General features: G+C 41.8%; 1 protein-coding gene across 5 annotated transcripts; it reads left to right on the forward strand.

Moving 5' to 3' along the window:
- The first annotated feature begins 6,952 nt into the window (after positions 1-6,952).
- Positions 6,953-22,691, forward strand: zyx (zyxin). Of its 5 annotated transcripts, none has more exons than XM_047341022.1 (10): positions 6,953-7,366; positions 14,554-14,789; positions 15,635-15,897; positions 16,756-16,851; positions 17,660-18,235; positions 18,502-18,643; positions 19,362-19,531; positions 19,680-19,858; positions 20,299-20,419; positions 20,522-22,691. In XM_047341022.1, the coding sequence occupies exons 2-10, from the start codon at positions 14,567-14,569 to the stop codon at positions 20,633-20,635; spliced, it is 1,884 nt and encodes a 627-aa protein (XP_047196978.1). In that variant the 5' UTR covers positions 6,953-7,366; positions 14,554-14,566; the 3' UTR covers positions 20,636-22,691. The 5 variants fall into 5 exon arrangements, with proteins under 5 accessions (XP_047196978.1, XP_035018534.2, XP_047196979.1 ...); XM_035162643.2 differs by having other exon boundaries at positions 6,954-7,294; XM_047341023.1 differs by lacking the exon at positions 6,953-7,366 and adding an exon at positions 7,392-7,794.
- The last annotated feature ends 110 nt before the right edge of the window (positions 22,692-22,801 follow it).

Raw genomic sequence — 22,801 nt, forward strand, 5'->3', positions numbered from 1 at the left:
TGCATTGATAACTCTTACTCCACCACACTTGAACCCTCCACCTTCTCCATCACTTATAGTTTTACATCAACTCTTCTTTTTTGTTCTTTCCATTCTGCCTTCTTTACTCCTATCCCTCCTCTCAGTCTGGGCAGACCACTGCCCCGCTCCTTGCTGATTACAAATTTATGTGTGCTGTTTCGAGAAGTGTTCGCCCTGCAAATGATGCAAGCACAGTCTGGACAGTGAGAGAGTGCTGTATGTGTGGAGGGAGAGAGAGAGAGACAGAGAGAGAGGTGGGGGGACATGTGTGGTCATTCATGTTTTTGTTGAGTTTACACACATTGAGGAGAGAAGAAAGAGAGAAATTAAGCAGGACAGATGGAGGGACCGGGAGAAAAAAAAAAAAGATATGGGCAGATGGGGGGAAGGTTGGGAAGGAAAGCAAAGAACAGTTGAGTCATGTGTGGGGAGAAGTGTGGGGATGAATCAGCGTGAAAAATAAAAATCTGCACTAAGGAATGGACAGAGGGAGAAGACAGACAATCGCCTGCACTAAAAATTGAAAAGAAACAAAAAAAAAGACTGGGAGGAAAAGGCGTGAGTGTGATACGTGTGTAGTAATAAAGGTGTTTGTGAAATATTTGTTTAAATCATTTTCTGACACGCTTGATTTGTTAAGAATAGGCAGTTTCACATATGCATTGCAGCATTCTATCTATCCATCCATCCATCCATCCATCCATCCATCCATCCATCCATCCATCTGGTCAATGTGCTACCTGTGCTTGTTTAGCTTTTGTTTGTTGAAGCTATAGTCTCCCAATGTGCTCGTACTCCAATCCACGTTTCTTTACTAGATTACTGAATTCATTTTGTTTGTTTATTTTGTATACATCAAGAAGAAAGTTTCAGTAAAGATTCTCAAACAGAGTGCCTGGACTGCTGAGTTTGTTCTTGATTGCGCGTCAACTACATGAAAAGGACGGAGCCACACTAACAGAAGGGTTAACAGTGGATGTGTGACTGGCCAGACATAACAAATCACACATAATCCAGCCAATCCCTGCATTGTGGGTTTATATATAGATGTATGTGAGCTCTCTCTGGTGGCTATAGGCTGCTGAAGGGGTCAGCTTCACTCCCCCTGAGCCTGGGTTCTATAAAATACATTAAGTAAACAGAGTCTTTTGTCTTACACGCTTGTTTCCCTCTCTGGGTCTCTATTCACTCCACATATGCCCGTCACTTGGTGTCAGGCTCAGATTGGATGTCTTTATAATGCTTCAGTCAATCTTTCTTTACACAGCTTCGTTGTAAATCATGCTTTTTTCTATTGCTGAAATCCTCAGTTATGTTTAGTGTTAAGTTGTGAGCGTCTTTTTTCATTTTTCAGCTGTTTTATGATGTTTTGTAGGACAAATGATCCATTTATTAATTGAGCTTATGATCCACATTTATCAATAATGACAATAATTATTACCAGCAGCCACATGCTTCATGTATATCGATACGGTGCACCTGTGACAACGTGATGATCTATGATAAGGCCCATCGGTGCGAGACAAGGTCAAACACAGAGGGAAGAAATTCTTGACACTAATCTCACTCGTGATACATGGGCCATTCATAGAGATGACCACCTCTCACCATCTTGGTCCACTCCTTAACTTAACCCTTACACACGCGTGTACCAAGACATGCAAACCGCTTTGCAACACATGTCACAGACAACTTCCATTTTGTTCCTGTCAACACATCTCTTTTTTTCTTATCTGGGGTGATGATGTTGCGCTGAATTTAAATGCAACCTCGCCTGATTAATATTATCTTGAGGGCTCACACACGCATATACACACACACATCTCATTCGTGTAATCAGTGACTTTCATGTATCTGTCTCTATCCGTCTATCAGCTTCTGGTTGTTATGTAGGACGCACCTCAGGGATAATGAATAACAGCTTTAATACTGTCTCCATAAAGGAGTTCTGCACTGATGAATAGAAATATCTGTTTCCAAAGTCATTCAAAAAGTTTTAAAAGCGTTTTTGTAAAAGAAAAATGCTCAGACACTAGAATAGACCATTTACTAACAGACTCTGTTTTGGATCACTCCACTGATTTCAGCTTTTACCTCAGTTTGTCTGTTAGTTAGCAGGATTACGCAAAAAATACAGGAAGGACTACCACGGAACTCGGTGGAAGGATGTGGTACGGGTCAAGAAAGAAGCCGTTGAATTTCGGTGTGGATCCGGATCAAGGGGCGGATACAGGAAGTTATATATTCAGATGTAGCAAATTTAAATGTGGTTTCATAAAGGGACTGTTGGGCCTTGTTGGAGGTATGAGCTCTACTGTTGTTTCTATATACTGTAGCTTTGTTTTTATTCTCAGCTCTGCTAAATGTAACTGCAGCTGGTCGGTGTTACTATTATGAGTTAATTAGAACCACATTACAAATCTGCCCTCTAGGAGCCACCTAGCTAGTTGAGGGAGAGCGTGGTGTGTGTGTGTGTGTGTGTGTGTGTGTGTGTGTGTGTGTGTGTGTGTGTGTGTGTGTGTGTCTTGAGAAAAGAAAGGGGGGTTATATCTGACAGCCAGCATGCTTTGTGTTTCACATGTGAAGAAGGAGAGAAAATATGTACTGTTGGTGAGGAGGGAGGAGTAAATGGAGGCAAGAGAAGATGAGAGAGAGAAAGATGAAGGGGGCAAAGCAAGACGGGAGGGAATTACTGATAGTGAGGGGTTTGTTTTGAAGATGGAGAGGGCGTAGGAGGTGGGTGGGTACAAGCGAGGGATATAAATGCTGTTCTGAAAAGAGGCAGTCTTTGATAAGGTGATCTCTAATGGTCATGCTTGTATGATTAGGGTTTATTTTAACCAGTGTGAGATGGAGTTCATGTGTATTATTAGTTGATGCTGTGGGCTGATTTCTAACTTGAATTTCTCAGTTCGACATATTTTTTGGGGAGCGTTGTATATATATGTGTGTGTTGAGGGTATGTAGCCTCTGCACTCATGATGTCTGTGCACTTACACAAGGCAAAAAAAAACAACTTGCGTACGAGGAGTTCCCAGCTCTCCTCTATTATTTACAATTCTCTTTCCCTCTGTCCTGCAATTACCCTACATTCTTCTTCTCTCCAGCCCATCGCGTCTAGACCACCACCAGTGCCACGCCGTTTATCCTCAGTGATGCTTCTGTGTTTAGCTTGTTCCTCATGTGTCTGTTCTCCTCAACACGCCCATCAGTTTTTTTTATAGTCCTGTCAGTATTTACAAGTTTCCACTTTACAGACCCTCTTGGTTTTTTACATCACATCTCCAGCTGAAGTGGATTTGCTTGCTGTCTGAGTTTCTGGGGGATTCTTCCTCCCTAAAGGCTTTTTAGTCTGGTTTGTGTGGCACAGTCATGTGTGTGTGAGTCTGACACCTGCTGGGGGAACTGAATTAGTGCAGTCTAACCATGACATTGAAAGGAAGCCAGTTTTGGCAGCAGAGACATTTTTCCTCTGACTGATTTACATTGGTGATTTAAACAAATTTTATCAACTGATATTTGCTCAGTCAGAGATATATCAGTGTGGAAGCAAATGAAATCCGTTATAGGATATAGTGCTTGGGGTAATTTTGAAATGCTAAACATACAAATTTAATCTCAGACAAAGAAAAAAGGCTCTTTACCAAAATAATCTACAACCCAATGTCCATTTGTAGTCCAATGCCCTGCAGTGACAGGTGAAGAGAAACAATAAAACACAACTCCAACATACCAACCAACAGTTTATAATATAAATCAGAGGTTCTCCATTTTTTCTCAGCCAAGGACCCTCTACAAGAAAATATAATATTCCCGGGACCCCCTCATGCCCCTTGGAATAATTTAACAAAGCCTATTTTTTCTTTACACTTCTACCCAGTCCATAGTTATGAAATATTTTCACCATATCAACAATGAATACTTAAATATCATGATGATTTTAATGGATCAATCAATCAAATTTTATTTGTATAGCCCATATTCACAATGGACAATGGATGAGTCTTGAAACTTGTCTCTGACCCTTGTTTGAGAATCACGGTATCGATATTGGAATTTTCTATACCTTTACTCTTTATAGTCAGTATCAGCTCTAGTCACAAGTATGCAGTTCTCAGTCTAAACCAGCTATGCTTGAAATTTTTTCTTAAACCTGTTCACAGCTTTTTGTTCTTGCACCTTCATCACAGGCTACACTTCATGTTTACACGATGAGGGAGAGGGCTTGTGCGCGACCCGGACAGGTCACCAGTCTATCACAAGAGCGACATACCGAGACAAACAACCCTTCATGCTCCCATCCACACCTATGGGCAAATTAGAGTCAAATTGGTAACACGTGTATTATTCCAAGAACGTCATCATGAAAGTCTTTGTTTAATGTGTTGAGTCTTTTCTCGTGTTTTGGGAGCCTGTGTGGGAAGGGCCAGGAACGTTCGATGTTAAATCTGACAGCTAAGATAATAAAATACTCACAAAAATAGGTTTGTGCATGCATATCAACAGAGTGTGTTGTGTGTAAAATGGGTTTTAATTCCTAACTGCTCAGATGGAGCACAGATAATATACTTTGCTTGCGTGTGAGCGACTAAAAACATGAAATTATATTCAAATGGATTCTCCCTCTCCCTTTGTGACGTGTCCAGAGAGAGAGAGAGGGAGAAAGAGCGAGAGGGACTGTACCTCTGAATGAATTGAAAATGATCCAAGATGAGGACATTAACTGTGAGCACTGAGGTATTGTGAGCAGGTACTGACTCACACGAGCAGTGGGAGGTGGAAAGGGAGGAGCGGAAAGAAAGATGGGAAGGGAAATAAAAGTGGTGCGTATGAAGGGCACATTGGGAAATGGAGCGATTGGGGGAGAAAAGTGGTGGAAAAATGCAGCATGAGAGAGAAAGAGAGAAAGAGAGAGAGGGGAAGAAAAATATGGTGCTTTAGATAGGGAGGGGGAGAGGAACTGTTCATTCCAAGGTTTGGCTGCATTCCAGGCTGTCTGGCTCTGATTCTGACGGCCTTCTGCTTCTTTTTTTTTGTTTGTTTTTTGGTCTTACCTCCAGACTGACTGGACCCTGGAGCTGCCTTCTCCTTAACTGATCCAAACTTTCCCAACTTGAGACATCAAGGTACCAGCCAGTGTTTGCAGCTGGCTGAAAAAGGGACAGAAGAATGTTACACATATGTCACTTCAGCTTTCTTAATCCCCTCACTGGTCAAACAGAATGTATAATCTCATGGATCAGCTGGAATCTAGTATGACAAACAAACATGGACCTCCTCTCACATGAGAGGCTGTGTCCTCCGCAGCCAGAATGGGGTGCACGTTTTCCCCCTCAGAGTTGATGTGGAAAACTCTGAGTGGTAACTCGACACATTTTTTTCATGCCAGTGGAAGTGGGGAGAGACTGGAAACATTCCTTGTTGGACAATGGGCTATCAAAGACCCCAATGACCACTCCCTGTAGTTCCCAGACATGAATCAGGCAACAACAGGTTACACAACTACTAATGTGGAGGTTTGAATGAAACAGAACTCAATCGAGACCGTCCCCGTGGTTTCACAAGTTCAATTGAGTTTGCTGTGTCTCAACCTAGGTGTCACAGGGTGATCTGTGAGGGCGTGGCGATCTCGGTGAGACTGCAGTAAATCGTACATATGTATTACTCACCACACATTCTCTTGATACATATCCACTTTAACAAGTCATTCTATCTCACAATCAATTTTCAAAGACAAAAAGTTTGTTAGGGGCTGAGAACTGAAATTGTTTGTCAAGAAATGTGCTGAAAAAACACAAACAAGAGTATAAGAGAAAGAGAAAAACAAAATGTGTCTGTTTGGAAACATATGTGTTAAAAAAAAAAAAAAGGTGTAATACATAAAAAAATATATATATAGAAAAGCCTTCAACTGAGTCACTAATGCATGACAAAGATGAACAATAAAATGCTCCTACATGTTTCTAATTTATTATTTTTCATTATTTCTGACAAAAAATGCATCAATTACTTAATCGTTTGCTCTCCAAAAATGAGGTACAGAATTAAGTATTGATTTCACAAAGGTATCACATTTAATTAGCTTGAAGTCTCTTTAACTTTAATGAAATGTTTTAATTTGTGGTCCAAATTAAAACCTAATATATACGATAAAAAAAACTGTAATGTTTAAAATGAATGTCAAATGACTGAGTGATAGACATGAGATATTTCCTGCAGTGTACACACAATCACTGGACCTGAAGGTGTGAATAAGAGTCAAACAAAGGTGTGGGCTGGAGTAAAGTGTGAGCTGTGTGTGTGAGTTTAAAGTACATTATGTGGTGGTGGCTGGTGTGCAGGACGGGAGGTGTCATTTCACGCCAAGTTGAGGGCGATCACATCCTCATTGTCGTGACGAACAACAGTTGCTTTTGAGAGAGAGAGCCATGAAATGTATTTGCTCTGGAACCAGGCGCACTAATCATGTACAGTGAAGCAATCTGGCTCGTTGCATGTTTACTGCCTCAGTGCACAGCAAAGAGAAATGTGGCAGAATAACGCCTTTACAATCTTGCTTTCTTGTTGAGGCAAGTGGAAGAAAGTCTATCAGAGTAAATACAAACTTCTTCCACAACCCAGCTCGGCTTAAACATACTTTCTTCAGCTGCTGTGCCTCCTTGTGTTTTAAAAAAAAAGCCCTGACCGCTTTTACAGTCTGTATCTAATCAAGCCCTTAGCCCCATTATCTCTCCCTCCCTCTGGCTCCCTCATTCCCTCAGTCTGACCTTACAAGGAGAGGCAACAGGGTTGATGTCACCGAATGAAGAATGCTGCAAGAATCCAGAGAGAAAAGAGAGCAGGAGGAGGAGGGAGAGGAGGATGAAGAGGAGGAGGAGGAGGAGGGGTCTGACTGGACAGTTTATGAACACACACACAGAGAGAGGGAGGGAGAGAAAGAGAGAGAGAGGGGTAGAGAGAGGTGCTGTTTACATAGTGATACACAAGTCCTGAGCCAAAGTCAAACAAGAAAGAACTTGTTTGGAAGGATGGTGTCATTCCTTTTCCAGAGCGAGAAGCACAGGGGGAGGGTCTAATAGCTGGAGCGAGGGGAAGAGACAAGAAAAAGAGAAGTTACCATTACAGTCAACTCTTACTCAGCTGCAACCTACACAGAGAGAGAGAGAGAGAGAGAGAGAGAGAGAGAGAGAGAGAGAGAGAGAGAGAGAGCAGAAAAAGAGGAACAAAAGGAAGTGGTGGAAGTAAAAAAAGGGAAGAGATCCACACTGACAGGGTAAGTGATTGTCTCTCCGGGGGGGATCAGGATAATAAGAGGTGGTGGTACTGCTACAGGTTTCCTAATAAGGTAAAAAACAATCTTTGGTCAATGCATGTGTGATGATGTGATATTTCCTCTGTGAAGTCATGGCACCTCTGTGTGTTTTGTCACATGGCAGCTGCTGTAGCTTCCTTTACGAGACAGTTCAAAGCTGCTGCCCACTGAGGTTGAGGGGGCACCGGGCAGTGGGCGGTGGTCCCCGGCCTCCTCTTTGCGCCCCCGGCTCTGTATTTGTGCGGTAAATGTGAATAAATGTCCCTGGAGGTGCTGCAGCCTGCTACAACCAGCTGATGGCTAGCGGTGATAAAGGGGAGAGCTACGCGGAAGTGTAGCCACCGAGTGGACGGGGCTGGACGTGAGAAACGCGGCTGTGAGCCAGTGTGTGTGTGTGTGTGTGTGTGTGTTCGTGGAGTAGGAACCCGGTGACAGTCCCGGTTTGAGAGAAGCAGCTTGAGGTAAGAATCAAGGGGGTGAAAAAAAAAAAACGGGGCGTTTCGGCTTCAACACCGAAACGTAGCCGAGGCTCAGAGAGTGTGGAACCGACCCGAGCTAACGTGAAGCCCGCTGTGGTCGTTGATAAGAGAGGTGACGATACCGTTTATCACTGGGCGGGTGAGAGAGTTGTGGGTGAGGAGCACATCAGCCATTATTTGTTTCCAGAGCTAACGTGTTATGCTAACAGATTCAACCCGAGCCAAGCTAACGCCAACCGACTGCATTGTCAAGGCTAACGGTTAATAAGAGCACAAAGTGATGTGCTTTAGCATCATTAGCTCTTCTTGTTAGCTTTAGCTACAAATGCTCATATCCCCCCCCACACACACACCATTATGCACATGACTAGATAGTGGTGAGGGGGTTAGTGAACACTTAGTTATTTACGTTGGTTGCGGTTGTGACCATTCATCCGTTTGCTGTCAGCTGTCAGAGCCTTAGCTAACAGTTGGCTAACCAAACCTAATCGAATCAATGGGGTGCTAAGGTGGGAGGAGCCGGACACGTGAAAAGAAAGTATGTACTTACAAGAACTGGGTGTGAAAGTCTTATAAGGACTTGGCTGGAGCACACGGTGTTGTTGACTTATCTATACGATTCAGTGTATAGAGGCCCAGTCTCTCATACCTTCCCCCATATTGCAGGTGACGGGTGTTGAGACCCTAACCCCAACCCTGTAGGTGAAGACTATGTGTTTTCAAATACAATAGAGTAAATGAAATTCAAGTACACTTGGACTAAAACAGGTGTAAGTATGTTACAGTGTAGTAAACACACCTCATCTTTCTCAAACCTCAAACAAAGCTAGTATGAGTAAGAATTCATTCCGCCACCAATACAACATGCGTATTAAATGGTATGTATGTAACTGTGCCAACTTGGAGTGTCTGTAATTGAATCTGAAGCGATTGCAAAATAGACTGGTGCTCATTCTTGAGGACCAGTTAATGTGTAGGACCAACCCTTCACTCTACAGAGTCAGCCAGAGGAATGGAATGGAATTGGATGGCACGCTGACATAGTTCCAAAAATAGATAATTATGAACCTCTCACACTCAATCATGTCCTACCGTGTTTTAGTTTGTGCCGCCAACAAAATGGTAGGTAACTGCTTTCATGTGCAATAGAATCCTGTTTTCAGATTTTTGCCTCTGTTAACATCGTACTCGAAATCTGGATAAGGTCTTATATCAGTTTTGCGAAACCTTGATGTGATATTACCAACTATTTGGACAGAAACAAAGATAATGTTTTTTGGGGTATTAGACAAGTTATGAGCGTCAAAGCTGGGATAATAGAGGAAGTTGGGAGAATACATGAGAGTTAAGGCTATTTTAACTTAGATTTACTACAACTCTGAGAATGTGAAAATCCTGTGATTATCTGTAGCCACACAGTTGTGCCTGGCCTTTTTAATTTGCCTTTTCATCAGCGAGATAGGAGGGGAGCCACAATCCACAGCCACAGAAATCTGTGGTTGAGAATGATTTATAGCAGGATGGCTATAGTCTGAGGTTGGTGTGGTGCTTTCATTTGAACTGACTTGGATAACGGTCACTGACGCTCCAGTACATTGGTGAGTCGAATTAACATCTGTGAATGAAGATGATCCATGAATGGCTATATGCTACCATTCCTGGCCTGGGTGACGAAGAATCCTCCTTTTTTAATGATTGCCTCCATGAGCCAAGACACACAAGCTATTTTAGAGCATTCCTGTGTCTCAAATCACTGCATGTATCCAGCTTATCCATGGCCTGCATCGTTTTAATGTATGTCAGTTCAAGTCAGATGTTCATGTGAGAGCTTGACACGCAGTCCATTTGGCTGATGTTGTTACCAGTTTTGAGATGCTGCCATTTCAATCATTCATTCACCAGCCACAGAACACTGGTGCTCAATGCATGTCCAGTGACCTGTAAGATTGGACTCAAAAGGGTTGTTTGTCCCCGCATTAGTGACCCCCAGCCCAGACACGCTTTCCCAGAAACTGTGTGCTATTAGCATCAGAACAATAGAGAGTTTCATAAACAACACACTCTTCACTGATATAATGACTGGCCAGACATGGAAGGAAATACTGGAAGTACTGTCAGAAATTCAGGGGGGGGTTTTCAGGTTAACAGATAAGGAAGCTTTAGACATTGAAAAATCTTTTCCTTTCTTATGTTTTTATTCTTTTTTAAAAAAGTTAGCAGTTATAACAATAGCAAGCTTATTACTTATTCAGGATCTTTACCAGCGTTTTTTAAAACAGGGACATACTTTAATGTTTGAATCGTTGTGGCACAAAATATTACTAAATTGAGAATTTCTCTACCTGCATTGCATTTTTGGAAAAAAGGGTTGAACTAACAATATGTTGGTTCAATTAGACACTATGCTACAACATTTCCCTATACAACCCTTTAAAAGCAGCAGCACAGTATATAAGCTACAATTTTGTTCCTCTATGACCACAGGGCAGAAAATTACTGTTGAGTGAAATTGTTGTGTGGTAAATTCCTCCTTAACAGCTACTGTATCACAAAGTCTTGCGCCTTCATGTGAATTTGATCAAGCCTGAGATAAAATACAAAGACAATAGAAAGTGTGCCACAAAGACCCCAAGTCTTTTGTTTGCTCTTTTGAGCTGTTTAATAGTACATGTATGACTTCAAATGCTCCCTGCAACTCCCTGTTTGCATGTCTTGAAGAAGTCTGAATGTTTTCAGGGGGAGTTATTCTCCAACCCACGTCACAAAGAACCGTAGCCCTGCTGGTTTTTATATCCTACAAGGCAGTTAGGTCTATTACCTTCTCCCTCCATCCCATGTGTAACTCGGTCCCTGATAAGATGGAATGAAAACCAACTGGGCTGTGGTGCCCAAACTCGTGCTGAGGACCAATTTTCTAACCCTGTTAAAGCCCTGTGGAGTTTATACAAAGTTCAAAAGCTGCAGAGTACAGTATGTGATGTTTGCTGGGGCCTACGTAAAGGCTACACGATGACACACTCTCAATCACAGCTGTAAAGTACAACCTATTAAATGCAGCCTCAAGTGACGTCATTCAGTTATACAAAAACACACACAAAAAACAGACAAAAATGGTTGTTTCTGTTCATGAGATTGTGAGAGTAAGCCAGAACTTAAGACAAAAACTCAGGTCGTCAGTTAGGGAGCAAAAAAATAACAAAGAGGAAATGTAGAGAAAGAAGGGGGGGCTGATTGGAGTGTAACTGAAACAGCGAAAAAGATGATGTCATGGAGTTGTCGTGCCAAATATGTTCCTTTAGTCAAGGGTCTCTCTCCTCTCAAGGATCAGGTTTCAAGATAAATTTGAAGTGGGCCTGTTGGGGCTGAGTGTGTAGCTGATCTCACCGTTTTTTAAAATCCCTCAGGTCCGTATCAAGGAAACAGATGGAACCTGACCACTAGTTATTACAACTCTTGAATAATTGAGAGGACTGTTGCATATTGTCTCTTAGAGATGAGGTAGCTGAAGTACTGTTATGAAAAGACTAAATCAAAGTCTGTATCCCCCCTTGTCAAGCACTTCTTCTACAAAGCCATTATAGATGTTTGGAGTACTCTGTTAATATTCATACGTACGACACTCATGTCAAGCCAAGAGCTTTATCTCAACTGTTAGCAGTCAATCTGTTTTTGTATTAAGAGTCCACTTCATTCAACATGAAGTAGGTTGGATAAATGAGTAGCCAACTATTCTCCACAAGACTGAAGCACACCTATCTTTTCTCTTTTTGTTTTAGTTTGCCTTTCCACTGGAGCCTCAGCATCTTACCCTACTTACTAATGCAGAGACTTTCTGAATTATTAAAGTGGGACAATGATGTAATTATTATCAGTAGGACAGTGAAGTGGAGCTACGGTTCTCTAGGTCAGTGTTTTTGTATTGTACTTAAAGGATAGTGACAAAGGCATTAGATCATTTTAGGTCTTTAAGTCTTTAGTTAAACCTTTGTCTGTGAGGTTGTAAATATGTCACAAAATAATCTATTTTGACTAGGATTTGTGTAAAATGTATGAAAATATATGGTCTTATCTAATTACATAACAAAACATAAAAACCTTTACATACAAACTGTACATCTAGCTGATAGAATGCATAATGTAAGTAAAGTATTATAAGGGGCTCAATCATGTCACTGTGTGCTGAAACTATTGTCTATCTTTGACACATCTGTGACTCATTATGAGATGTCTCATGACGCAAAGCAATAGCTGACACCTCTGTGTCAGTAAAGGGCATCATAGCATCAACCTGGACATATATGGTTAAAATTACTCAACATCAAACCATCTTGCATTGAAGGAAGCTGACTCAAAAAGCAGATGCAGTGCTTTCTCATCATAGGAGTTAGTTCCTGAGCTCCTGAGAAACATTCAGGAACTGTGAGGGTTGTGTTTGTCTTGTCAGAACTTGAAGTGTAGCCTGTGTGTCCCAACAAAGTGGAATGAGGATGAAACATTCAGACTTGTCCTGGTTGGTTCCTTTTTTCTTTTTCTTTTTTTACAGAGAAAAGCCCCGTCTACCTAATAATTGTCTGACTTGATCTCATTTTCGAAAAGGTTGTTTTCAAAATGCTAACTCAATAACATCTAAATGGTGCAATCCCTCTTCTGTGGCTGTTTGAAGGGGTGTAGTTGGGGACATGGGAATTTAGAGACCTTTTAGAGTTATTTCAGCATTTGCACCATTTGATATTTGGTGTTAATGTTTCACTCTTTATGGGGAAAAGTTTACACATCAACTCAAGTGCTGTGACCGAATATTAAAGCTAAGGAGAGCTTGTGTTGTTAAGAAATCTGCATCAAAACACAACTTTAAATGCAGTTTTCTAGTCTGACTAGTTGCAGAACCATCTTTTAGGAGGGATTGGTGCATACGGAGGCTTGAGTCCTCCGACAGCAGCCACGGGTTTGGTTCCTACCCAGCCCTTTGCTGCGAGTCTTCTCCATTTTCTCTCTCTCTCTCCATTTCAAACTTAATGTCCACTGTTCAATCAATAAAATAAAGGTGGAAAATGCCTATAAAATACTTCTAGAAGGATTGGTGTAGCTTTAGTAAAGCAAAAAAAACATTTAATGCATTTATTTGAGTATATTTGAATTATGCATGACTGAGAAAATGGTCTGTACCGTAATTGTGATGCTCATGTAGGCCTCAGTGCTTTGTAACCCTCATCAGGGAAACACATGCATATTGTTTGTTTACTGGAAAATGTGATCTGTGAAACTCATTCTGTTACGTGGTTGTAGCTGAAAGCGCGCATGTTTCACAACCTATTAAAGGCTGCTTAAATTGTCCAAACACTGGTGCGTTAATCGCTGCCACAGGTCTAATCAGGTTGTTTTTTTTAGGCGTACGCAACTATTTCAGTGCCTCAAGGATCAAATAGTTTGTTAAACAGCTGCAGAGGGCCAGTACAGATGTGTGCGCACATGTGTGTTTGTGTGTGTTAGTAGAGGATGGACTGTGGAGTCGTGCTTTCAACTAAAGGTTAAGTTTGAAGGTCTAGTTGCCGCCAGGGAAATATGTGCCGAAAAGGAATCTGGACACTGAAGTAGCGTCAACATTTTTTTAAACCGTCAGCATGGGCGAGGTAAATATTTGAGCTCACCCCCTCTCTGACGCACCTCACATGAAAATGTTATGATTCCTGCCATCACCGCTACTTCAAACCAGACTTTCTCTTGTAAACTTTCGTACCCCTGCATTTTTAAGTCACTGTAAACCGCTGTTTGTTAAATATTGTACATTGTCTCTAGCATCTGCAAGTGCCACCTTGTCTACCGTGTTGGCTCTGTACAAACACGTGGCCTGAGGACGTTTTCACACACCTTTCTCTCATTCCACTGTGCACCAGTTGTCGATGTGTTTGTGTTTAAGGGGATTCAGTAACACTGGATTTATAGAATCCTCAGCAGTTGGTCTCGTTTTACTGCTGAATCCAGTAACAATCCAAAGACGTTGTGAGCCACAATAAACCTGCATCTTAATTAGTTAAGCTGGTCGACACAGAAGTGCATCAGCCCTTAAGTGTGCAATAGGTGCTGGTCTATATTGTAATCTGTTTTTGTAGTTTATATAAAAGAACTTAATGTTTTGTATGAATAGAGGATGACAAGCAATATATATATATATATATATATATATATATATATATATATATATATATATATATATATACATATATACACACACACACACAACTTTAGGAAGCCCCTGTCAATTTTATAGCCAGAAACTTAACAGAGCGAAAGGGGAAAAAACTTTCCCCCAAATATTTATTCCTCTCATTATTTTCTAACGTGTCTCTGCAGCCTCCTCACCACCATCCACAATTTGTTTTGGATTTTATAGCAAGGAGCAACTCCTCCATTTTATTTTTTACAATGCACTGGAGGAAAGCTTTCTCAACACCACTCAAAATTTTGTCTGCATGTGAAAATAGATTATTCTTTCACTTTTGGCTGGCCAAAATGTTCCATCAACACTACTTCACCTGCAAAAGACCCAGCATGCCTCACTGCAAAGGCATGCAAAGCCTTTGACTCAAGTCAGCTGATTTACAGTTTATTGGTTTCAAGTGAGGTGTGCGAGTAAGACCTGTTTCAAACCTCTGTAACAAAACAGCCTCTTATATAAGAAATTTATATTGTCCTGCTTGGCGTCTAACTGTTGCCCAAAATGTTTCCTGTGTTCATCCCCAGATAAATACACAAAATGGAGGACTCTAACAGCAGTAAGCCGTTAATGGTGACGTCCTCTCTGAATTTCAAAGTCACCACACCGTCCTTCTACAACCAGCCAAAGAAGTTCGCCTCGGTGGCACCGCCACGGCCAAAAAGCCTGACGCCTCCCTCAGCTCCATCACCAACACCGATAGGCACAGGTCTGATTGGTCGTGTGGGAGATGTGCCTGTGCCCCCCCCTACGCTCTGTGATGGTATGTGTATTATTGATGCTGTTTTCTGAAGCAGCTACCTGTATTATTTCCACTCAGTAAGCAGCCCTTCGCTATCCCACCTCCTGCTGCTTCTTATGCTCAAGCATGCAGAGCTTCACAGTTGAGTGTACGACAGAAATGCATCAGTTGTGTGGTTTAATAAGTTGAGACATTACATTGATGTGCTGTATTTTCCTGCATTTTGGTCATTTTTGTCAAATGTTGAGAACGTTGCAGAAACTCATTCCTTGCTTTTGGGGGTGGGAGCTGATCATAATTATGTTTCTATATATCTGAGCTGATAATAGTTGTCACACATCCTCACATTAACAAAGGTACCCCGTACTGTTTTTTTTTAGTGTGTTAATATTTTTGTTTATACTGTGCACATTTTAAAGAACACTGTGCACGCAGGAATATTCACATTCAAGCTGCTGGTGTTACAATTTTAATATCGTCCCCTGATGGCAGAGACATTTGAAGAAACTGCTTTCGAGATGTTTTTATCAGGAAGTAAATGTTGCTGAGAAACACTTTAGCTAGAAACCCTGAGTGTAAACACAACTTTTCTTTGTTTACATGAAAACTCCATGGGGCATCTTTAGAGCAGGAAAACACATGTCAGGATAACCACATTACCAGACAGGACCCAATTTGACTCATGTTCTCAGTCGACATTTAGAGTTAAGAAAGCATCAGAGAAAGGCCAAAGGTCATTGAATACGTCTCACCCCAGCGTTTTGTATTCAGGATATCTGATTGATGACTGACAGTGAAACCTAATTGAAAATGAAGACGTTGTTTTGTCGCAGCTAACTTTTCTCAACCCTCCTCATTTTTGTTAGACTTCCCACCCCCTCCTCCTCCTCCTCCTCCGCTGGATGACGACATGCCAGCACCTCCCCCTGAATGCCACACCTTACCCACAGCCTCTGACGCCCCCCCTCCCGCCTTCCCCGCTCCACCTCCTGTAGCAGAAGACCTGCCCCTCCCGGCTCCCCCCGAGGAGAGCACCTGTCCGCCCACCTTCCCCTCTCCCCTCCTCCCCACCCCTCCACCTCTCCCCGCATCCGGCGCCAGTATTCCCAGTGCTGCCTTGAGCCCACAGGTAAGTCAAGATGGTATCTTAAGTTGCTTCGGCCATCTGCATGTTTCTTCCTTGCGCTGCATGTAACTGCATTTAGGTATAATTTGATCATGAGCCAGGACACTGGGGGATATTGTTGTGTTGGCACGAAACACTGTCTTTGGAGATTTTCCCACAAATTATATTAACATTAGTCGAGGGTAAATCGGCCAGTTTCATGCCTCTAACAGGATTATTGCACATTTGTGTCACTGAAACAGTGCAATGAAAGGTTTATTGTAGACATGTTAATGTAAGATTCTATTAATTGCAGTTGAATTGTCGGGCTACTAAAGCATCAGTGTGTAGAATTAGATTCTGTAAAAGAACAGAATTGAAAAGTGGCTTGACTGGAAAAATACCTCATGTTTAAATTAGCAGAGAGCTTCTAAATTCTTCTCAGCATACAGCCCAATGAATCGAAAATTGAATAATTCAGCATGCTCTGTTCTCTCTCATCCAGCCAGGGAAATAAAATGTAAATGTCCTTCATTTATTCATAGTCATTAATCAAGTCATCAAATTTGTTTGTTTATCATTCTTCAGATTCTTGTTGTTCTACCTCAGTAGCTGTTCCAAATAACTGAGCAAGCACCAAATGTTTGAAACAGTTTAACAATATTTCATTCTACATTTTGGAAAAGTCAAAAGAACCAAACATTATTGTGTTTTAATCAATTATAGGTATGTATTTGTAAATCCTGCTCATATGTATTTACAGTGTTTGTCATTGTCATCCAGTTTTCTGTTCTATACTCATCAGTGCGTCTTCATTCACATTCATTTTGGTGATGTAAAGAAATGTGCTTGACTCTTTCTCCCTCTGCTTTCCTCTGCCAGAGAGTGATGGGGAAACAGAGTAGCTTCGATCAACAGCTCGACACTCTGACTGACCTGCTGTCTGAGATGGAGAACAGGGGACCTTTTAACCCCAAGGTACAAAGCATGGAGGGCCGGGGGAACACACTGTACAACCTCAGGATACATATGAGGACCTACGTCCTCTGGAGAGCGACAGATAGGATGAGAGGGAATGTGACAGCAGACTTTGACTCACAGGAAGCACGATGTAGAAACAGAGAATGACTCAGACAGAGGAAGTAAAAAAATTAAAAAAACAAGGTCGGTCAGTGGAAGTAGTTTGGTGAGTTGCCAGGTTGGTTTTATTGGTCTTTCCTCGTCTGTTCGGGTTGAAAGCTCAATGATAAGTGAACTGCACACACAGCACAGCAGACACAGAGCCCAAACAAGAAGAGAGGGAGCTGCTGATTCGCACGGAGAGAGGAGACAATTGCTGAGAGAGAGAGAGAAACAGAGAGAGAAGTGAGTGAGGAGCATGAGAGTGTGATGAAGCCAGATTGTGCTGCCAGAGACCCAGTGAAAGGGCCATAAATGGAGAGTGTTTTTATCCAACTGGGAGGTACTGGATCATGGCAGAGTAATGTTGGCTCAAAAACGCAAAATAAATGTCAGAAAGACGAAGCACCTCTGATAAGCTCAAACCACAGGGCACTTTCAGTGTTTACTTTTAAACTAAGTACCTCTTTCAGTATCATTTCAGCATTACAGAAATGTTTTATACTAGATATGAACTTCTCTCTGTTCAGTTATAGTTCCTGATAAATGTTTCTGAACAAATTCAACACCAGAACAGCTTCTCCCTGAATTTGTCTGTCTTTGTGCTTTGTTTTGGGCTAAATGAATCAGTGAAAAATGAATGTTATTAATGTTGTTCTGTCCTCAGTTACCGAGCCAGTATCCTTCTGCACCAGCCCCCAAGCCTTCAGCTCCGCCCCCGACTGCTCCCAAACCAGCGCTCTCCTTCCTCCCACCTCCTGAGATGGGAGACCGCCCACCTCCAGCACCTTGGGCCGAAGAACTCAAAGCCAGAACGAACCGTCAAGCCAATCACAACTCGGCCCCAAACTCCGCTGCTCAGTCCTTTTCCAAGGCCCCGGCGGTGGCGCCCAAGTCCAGTTTTGGAGGGAGACCGACCAATTCGTCTGTCTCTCTGGCGCAAAAACTGAACCAGAATCTGAACCAGAACCCCCCCATCGTCAGTGTAGCACCAAAACCATCTCCTCCCTATGCCACCAGCTCTTTCCCTCCACCACCCGCAGCTCCCCCCGCACCTTTTACTCCACCAAAAAGCATGGTGGCTGCACCAACATCTCATCACATAAAGAGTTCTCCCTTTGCCAGTCAAGTCAATGCGAACCAAAACCCTCCTGCTGCTGTGCCTCCCCCTCCTCAACCCAAGATGATGACATCTCCACCCTCTTCCTTTAACCAACCAATGAAATCTCCCCCTGCATCAACGGTATGTCCCAACTTTATTTTAGCTATGAAGAGACTATGTTTGCATTCCACAAACAGTAGAAAGGTACAGGAAGTACAAATAAATAAATCAGCAGATGAGAATTATGCCTTTCTGGACACTAACAGCATTTTCAAAGGTAAACAGCTCAGTCGTAAATAACAACATGCTCTATAAGACATGCTGTAGGAAAAAAATGTAAATAATGTATAGGCACGTGCTAATGGTTTTTTGTGCGTCTGTGTGTGTGTATTTGTGTGTGTTATCAGCCATCACCCCCCGGCCAAGTTGCTATCCCAGGTGGAGGTGTTCCTCTCAACATGAGAGAAGTGGAGGAGTTGGAGAGAATGACCCAGGACTTTATTAGAAACATGGACAAACACGCACCTGTCATCACCTCCGCTCCTACAGGTACGCACATTCATAATGATTCAATGATATACGCTCTGCACCGCTCATCCTTTCTGTCTTTCACATGCTTGTCACTGACTTGTTTAGCACACCTCTATCTCACACCACAATTCTATGTTCTAATGTAGATTAATGACTGATGTCACTGTGGCTAATTAAGCTCATCAAGAAGCTGCCAGTATTCACATCATGCACAAGCTTTGCACGATATAACCGAAAGAGATGTTTGTGTGATAGAGTGCTGACAAGTATTTCCAATAAGATTTTTAATATCCCACACTGGAAATGTTCCAACATGCAAAAGAGAGAGAGAAATCATTTTCTTGTCAGTTTGCTGAATGACTGCAAAATGCAAACCATTATGGGTATTACATTTGAATTCACAATTGATTCATTATATTCTACAGTCGATGTGTAGCAGGCTTTTATTTTACTCTTCACTGGTTTTCTGCTGTGGTGTTTCTTCCTCCACTGTTAGCTCACAAATGTGTCCTCTTAAAAGACATCAAGCTACATCTGTTTTATGAAACTGATACCTAAGTCTGTACAACTGGCCAAATCCATACAACGTTGAGTTTCAGTTTGTGTGTGTAAATTACTGAAATACGCTTTGTACTGTGATTAACACAAGCAAAGCTGAGATAGAAGATGCTTTTTGCGGTTTGTAAATAACCTAACCCTCCTCAACCCACCCTCCATCTCTCTCTTCCCACTGCAGAGGTTTGTGGGAAATGTGGCGAGGCCCTGTCCCGTACTCAACCAGCAGTGAGAGCCATGGATAAACTCTTCCACTCAAACTGCTTCTGTTGCATGAGTTGTCATCGCCCCCTGCAGGGCATGCAGTTCTATGACAGGGATGGTTGTCCTCAGTGTGAGGATTGCTACATGGTGAGGACACACTCAGACACAATACATATGCACACATGTATAGAAAGTGCTGAACAGTGTTGACACAGCGATTGTGCCATCTCCCTGTGTGCTTCAGGGTTATTCCCTTGTTTCATGTCTATCTATTGTTCCTTCTCTTCTTCCTCAGGGTTCCCTGGCAGTGTGTTCCCGATGTGGCGAGAGGATCACAGACCGTGTGCTGAAGGCAGTGGGCCAGTCTTTCCACTCCCACTGTTTCCGCTGCAGCACCTGCTCCTGCGTACTTGAGGGTGCGCCCTTCATCACCGACGACAACAACAACCCCTACTGTGTCCAGGATTACCACAGGTAGCTGCTGGCTCGTGTTTGCTCAGTTATTGCCCTAATGGAACATTTGTCAACATTAATTCTCCTGATCAAATTAATTAAAGCACTGTTTGAATCTGTCGCTTATTATCCCTTTCATGTAACCAATGAGGATCCCCAATGAGACTGGTTGTTGTAGAGGAAAGACACAGCTACAGCAACATGTCTTCCTCATTTTGTCTGCACTTAATAAAACTTATTTCACCATCTCCTTGTGATAAAATAAAAATAGACACAGCTTCCTCAAATGCGGATGAACTAACTGGCCAAAATCGCCAAAATTGATCAACCCTTTAACCACCAAGTCCAGAAGCAACCGACTTTATTCATTAGAATACACTGTTATAGGTTATCTTGACACGGAGTGAGAATGTGACCGAGGAAGATTGACTGACAGCCGCTCTTCCATCCCTCTATTTCAGGCGTTTCTCTCCTCTGTGTGTGAGCTGTAATGAGCCCATTATTCCTGCCCCAGGCAGCGAGGAGACGGTCAGAGTGGTGGCTCTCGACAAGAACTTCCACCTCAAGTGTTACCGTTGTGAGGTAAGACAGTTATCATACTGAATTTTGGAAAATAAATAAAAATATGTATCATGCGGTGCATTTAGTAAAATGATAATAAATATGTATTCTTTTGTTGTGCAGGACTGTAATCGTCCCCTCTCCATAGAAGCAGATGAAAATGGCTGCTACCCATTGGATGGTAAAATCCTGTGTATGAAGTGCCACACCCAGCGAGCCAAGCAAGCTGCCCAGTGATCGTGTCAAACAATGAACCAAATCCAAAAGCACAGGATTCACTCAGCTACCGATTTGCCTTTGCAACAGGGCTCTGTTCAGTATGTGTTTGCAGGTGTGAATGTGAATGTGCTGAGTGAAAGTGTTTGCATGCCGATACAGTGTAGTATTCCCTAGTCGCTGTTCACTTCAGTGCAGAAGTAATGTACTGCATTGAGTCATCGTTTATTCCCCATCTCTAACTCATCTATCTCTCATTTAGCCTTTGTTGTGAGCAAGAGCAAATTTTTTGTACCAATCCCAAGTTTACTCTCAAAATTTCCAGCATAACTTGCACAAGAACAGTTTGGTCAAAAAGAGCAGTGCGATGAAAATATAAAGTTGCCTTTCTTTGTTTTTCTGGCCTCAGCATTGTTGGTAGCACCATTAACTGAGATATTTCCATCTTAAGACTTTCACTGGCTGGTCTGTTTCCCTGTGAACGTGGTAACTACACTGATGTTACTAAAACAGATTGTTACCATAGGGTGAGGTGTATTCAGAACCTCCATTCAACCATTCCACAGTTATTACCACTCTGGCTCTGTTGATAGAGCACATCTTTAACACTTTAGCAGTGGCTGTGCCTGCAAGCATGGTTAATGATGCTTCCCTAGAAACTGCTTTCTATCTACTCCGATAACTTTGTAAAGTTTTCTAGGGCTAAATGTTGACTGCAAAAAACAGATGAAAACAGTGAATGTTGTTCTTTGTGATAAGAATCTGTTCTTCTACAGGCATGCATTCAATTATGTCTTGTTGCTTTCTTTACTTAATCATATCAGGCCAAGGTTAGAACAAAAAAAAGATCAAAAAAATTGTTCAGCGCTGATTCAACAGTGTTAAGTATTTTAGATGCATGCTTTTTAGATGCACAAATGAACAAACAGACGAGCACAGATTCGCCACGCACGGATTCCATTCCAGGGATCTCCTAATTTAAAAACAGTGTCGTTAAAACTATCAGCTGCATGGCTGAAAACAGGACCTATTATGTGATTATTGTTGCACAGTTTCATAGCGAAATAAAAGTGTTTTTTTAGTGTCAGTTTGACTCTGAAGCCCCTGCACAAGATAGAATTTAAGTAGACCCCATTGAAAAACATAATAACATAGTTTTTTGCAAATAATATTATTTAAGGACCTTTTTTCTATTATATATTAAGATTACACGTGTGCCAGTGCAAAAAAGAACCTGTTGTAACAACAGGAAATGGATCAGTAGAGGTGGTAGCTTCGAGCTTCAGGTAACACTTGTTAAAACATAGTGACCAAATATCTCGCAGCTGTTTGCAAGATTGGGGTTTTCTAAAACAATTCCATTCAATGTTTTTTGTATTTGAGCCCAGTTTTATTTTTGGTCTGGATTTATTCTGATGATTCAGTAAATACCACTATTCTTTCCACTATTCCTACTTCAGTCTGCTCATGACAGTTATATACTATTTTATTCTTAATTCTTATGTTACTGTACTGTATTTCATTGATAAACGCCTACAAATGATATGTTTTCTTTTTAAGCTGGCGATGTTCCTCCACTCTCTCTCTCGTGTGTATTCCGTCGTTCCTCTAGAATTGAGCCGGATTTGCCGCCACAGAAGTGAACTCCTGAATCAGAAAACTGTTGTAACCCGTGCTTTGCATTGAGCCTGGTGCATTATAACAGAACGACTAACAGAACACAGCAATAGTGATTCAGCATTGCATGCTAACTGTGTAGGTGGTGGGGGCATTTCCTCTAGTATTATGTCTTTTGTTTGCACAAACTCCTCCACCTCTGTGGCCCATGCCTTTGACATCACCATGTGATTTTACACACATGATGATGCCTTCACGGTTGCATTTATCTGCCGTTTTATTGTGTTATGTCCTATTGTACTACATTCGGATGCCTTGTCTTTTCATATACCTTTTTTATAAATTCCTGTTTAATATGTGTGAATGTGTATATGTTCAAAAAAAAAAACATTTAGCCCCACCCCTCCCTCCTGTGGCTGTATCAAAAGATAAACAAAGTGAATAAAATGCTAAATACCAATATCTTGTTGTTTTCTCATCTTTAACTTTTACATTTTTTGGAACTCGGGAGTCAACTAGTGTTTCGACAGATGTTTATTTCTGCCACCACATTCTCTCCGTCCATGTGAC

Source organism: Hippoglossus stenolepis, chromosome 8, assembly GCF_022539355.2.
Source record: "Hippoglossus stenolepis isolate QCI-W04-F060 chromosome 8, HSTE1.2, whole genome shotgun sequence".
NCBI classification, from domain to species: Eukaryota; Metazoa; Chordata; class Actinopteri; order Pleuronectiformes; family Pleuronectidae; genus Hippoglossus; species Hippoglossus stenolepis.

What these genes read in the sequence shown, in the direction of transcription:
- zyx (XM_047341022.1), top strand. Translation starts at nt 14,567, where the DNA reads ATGGAGGACTCTAACAGCAGTAAGCCGTTAATGGTGACGTCCTCTCTG. An exon ending in GTGCTGCCTTGAGCCCACAG is followed by an intron (nt 15,898 to 16,755) that starts GTAAGTCAAGAT and finishes TTCCTCTGCCAG; the next exon opens with AGAGTGATGGGGAAACAGAG. An exon ending in AGTGTGAGGATTGCTACATG is followed by an intron (nt 19,532 to 19,679) that starts GTGAGGACACAC and finishes CTTCTTCCTCAG; the next exon opens with GGTTCCCTGGCAGTGTGTTC.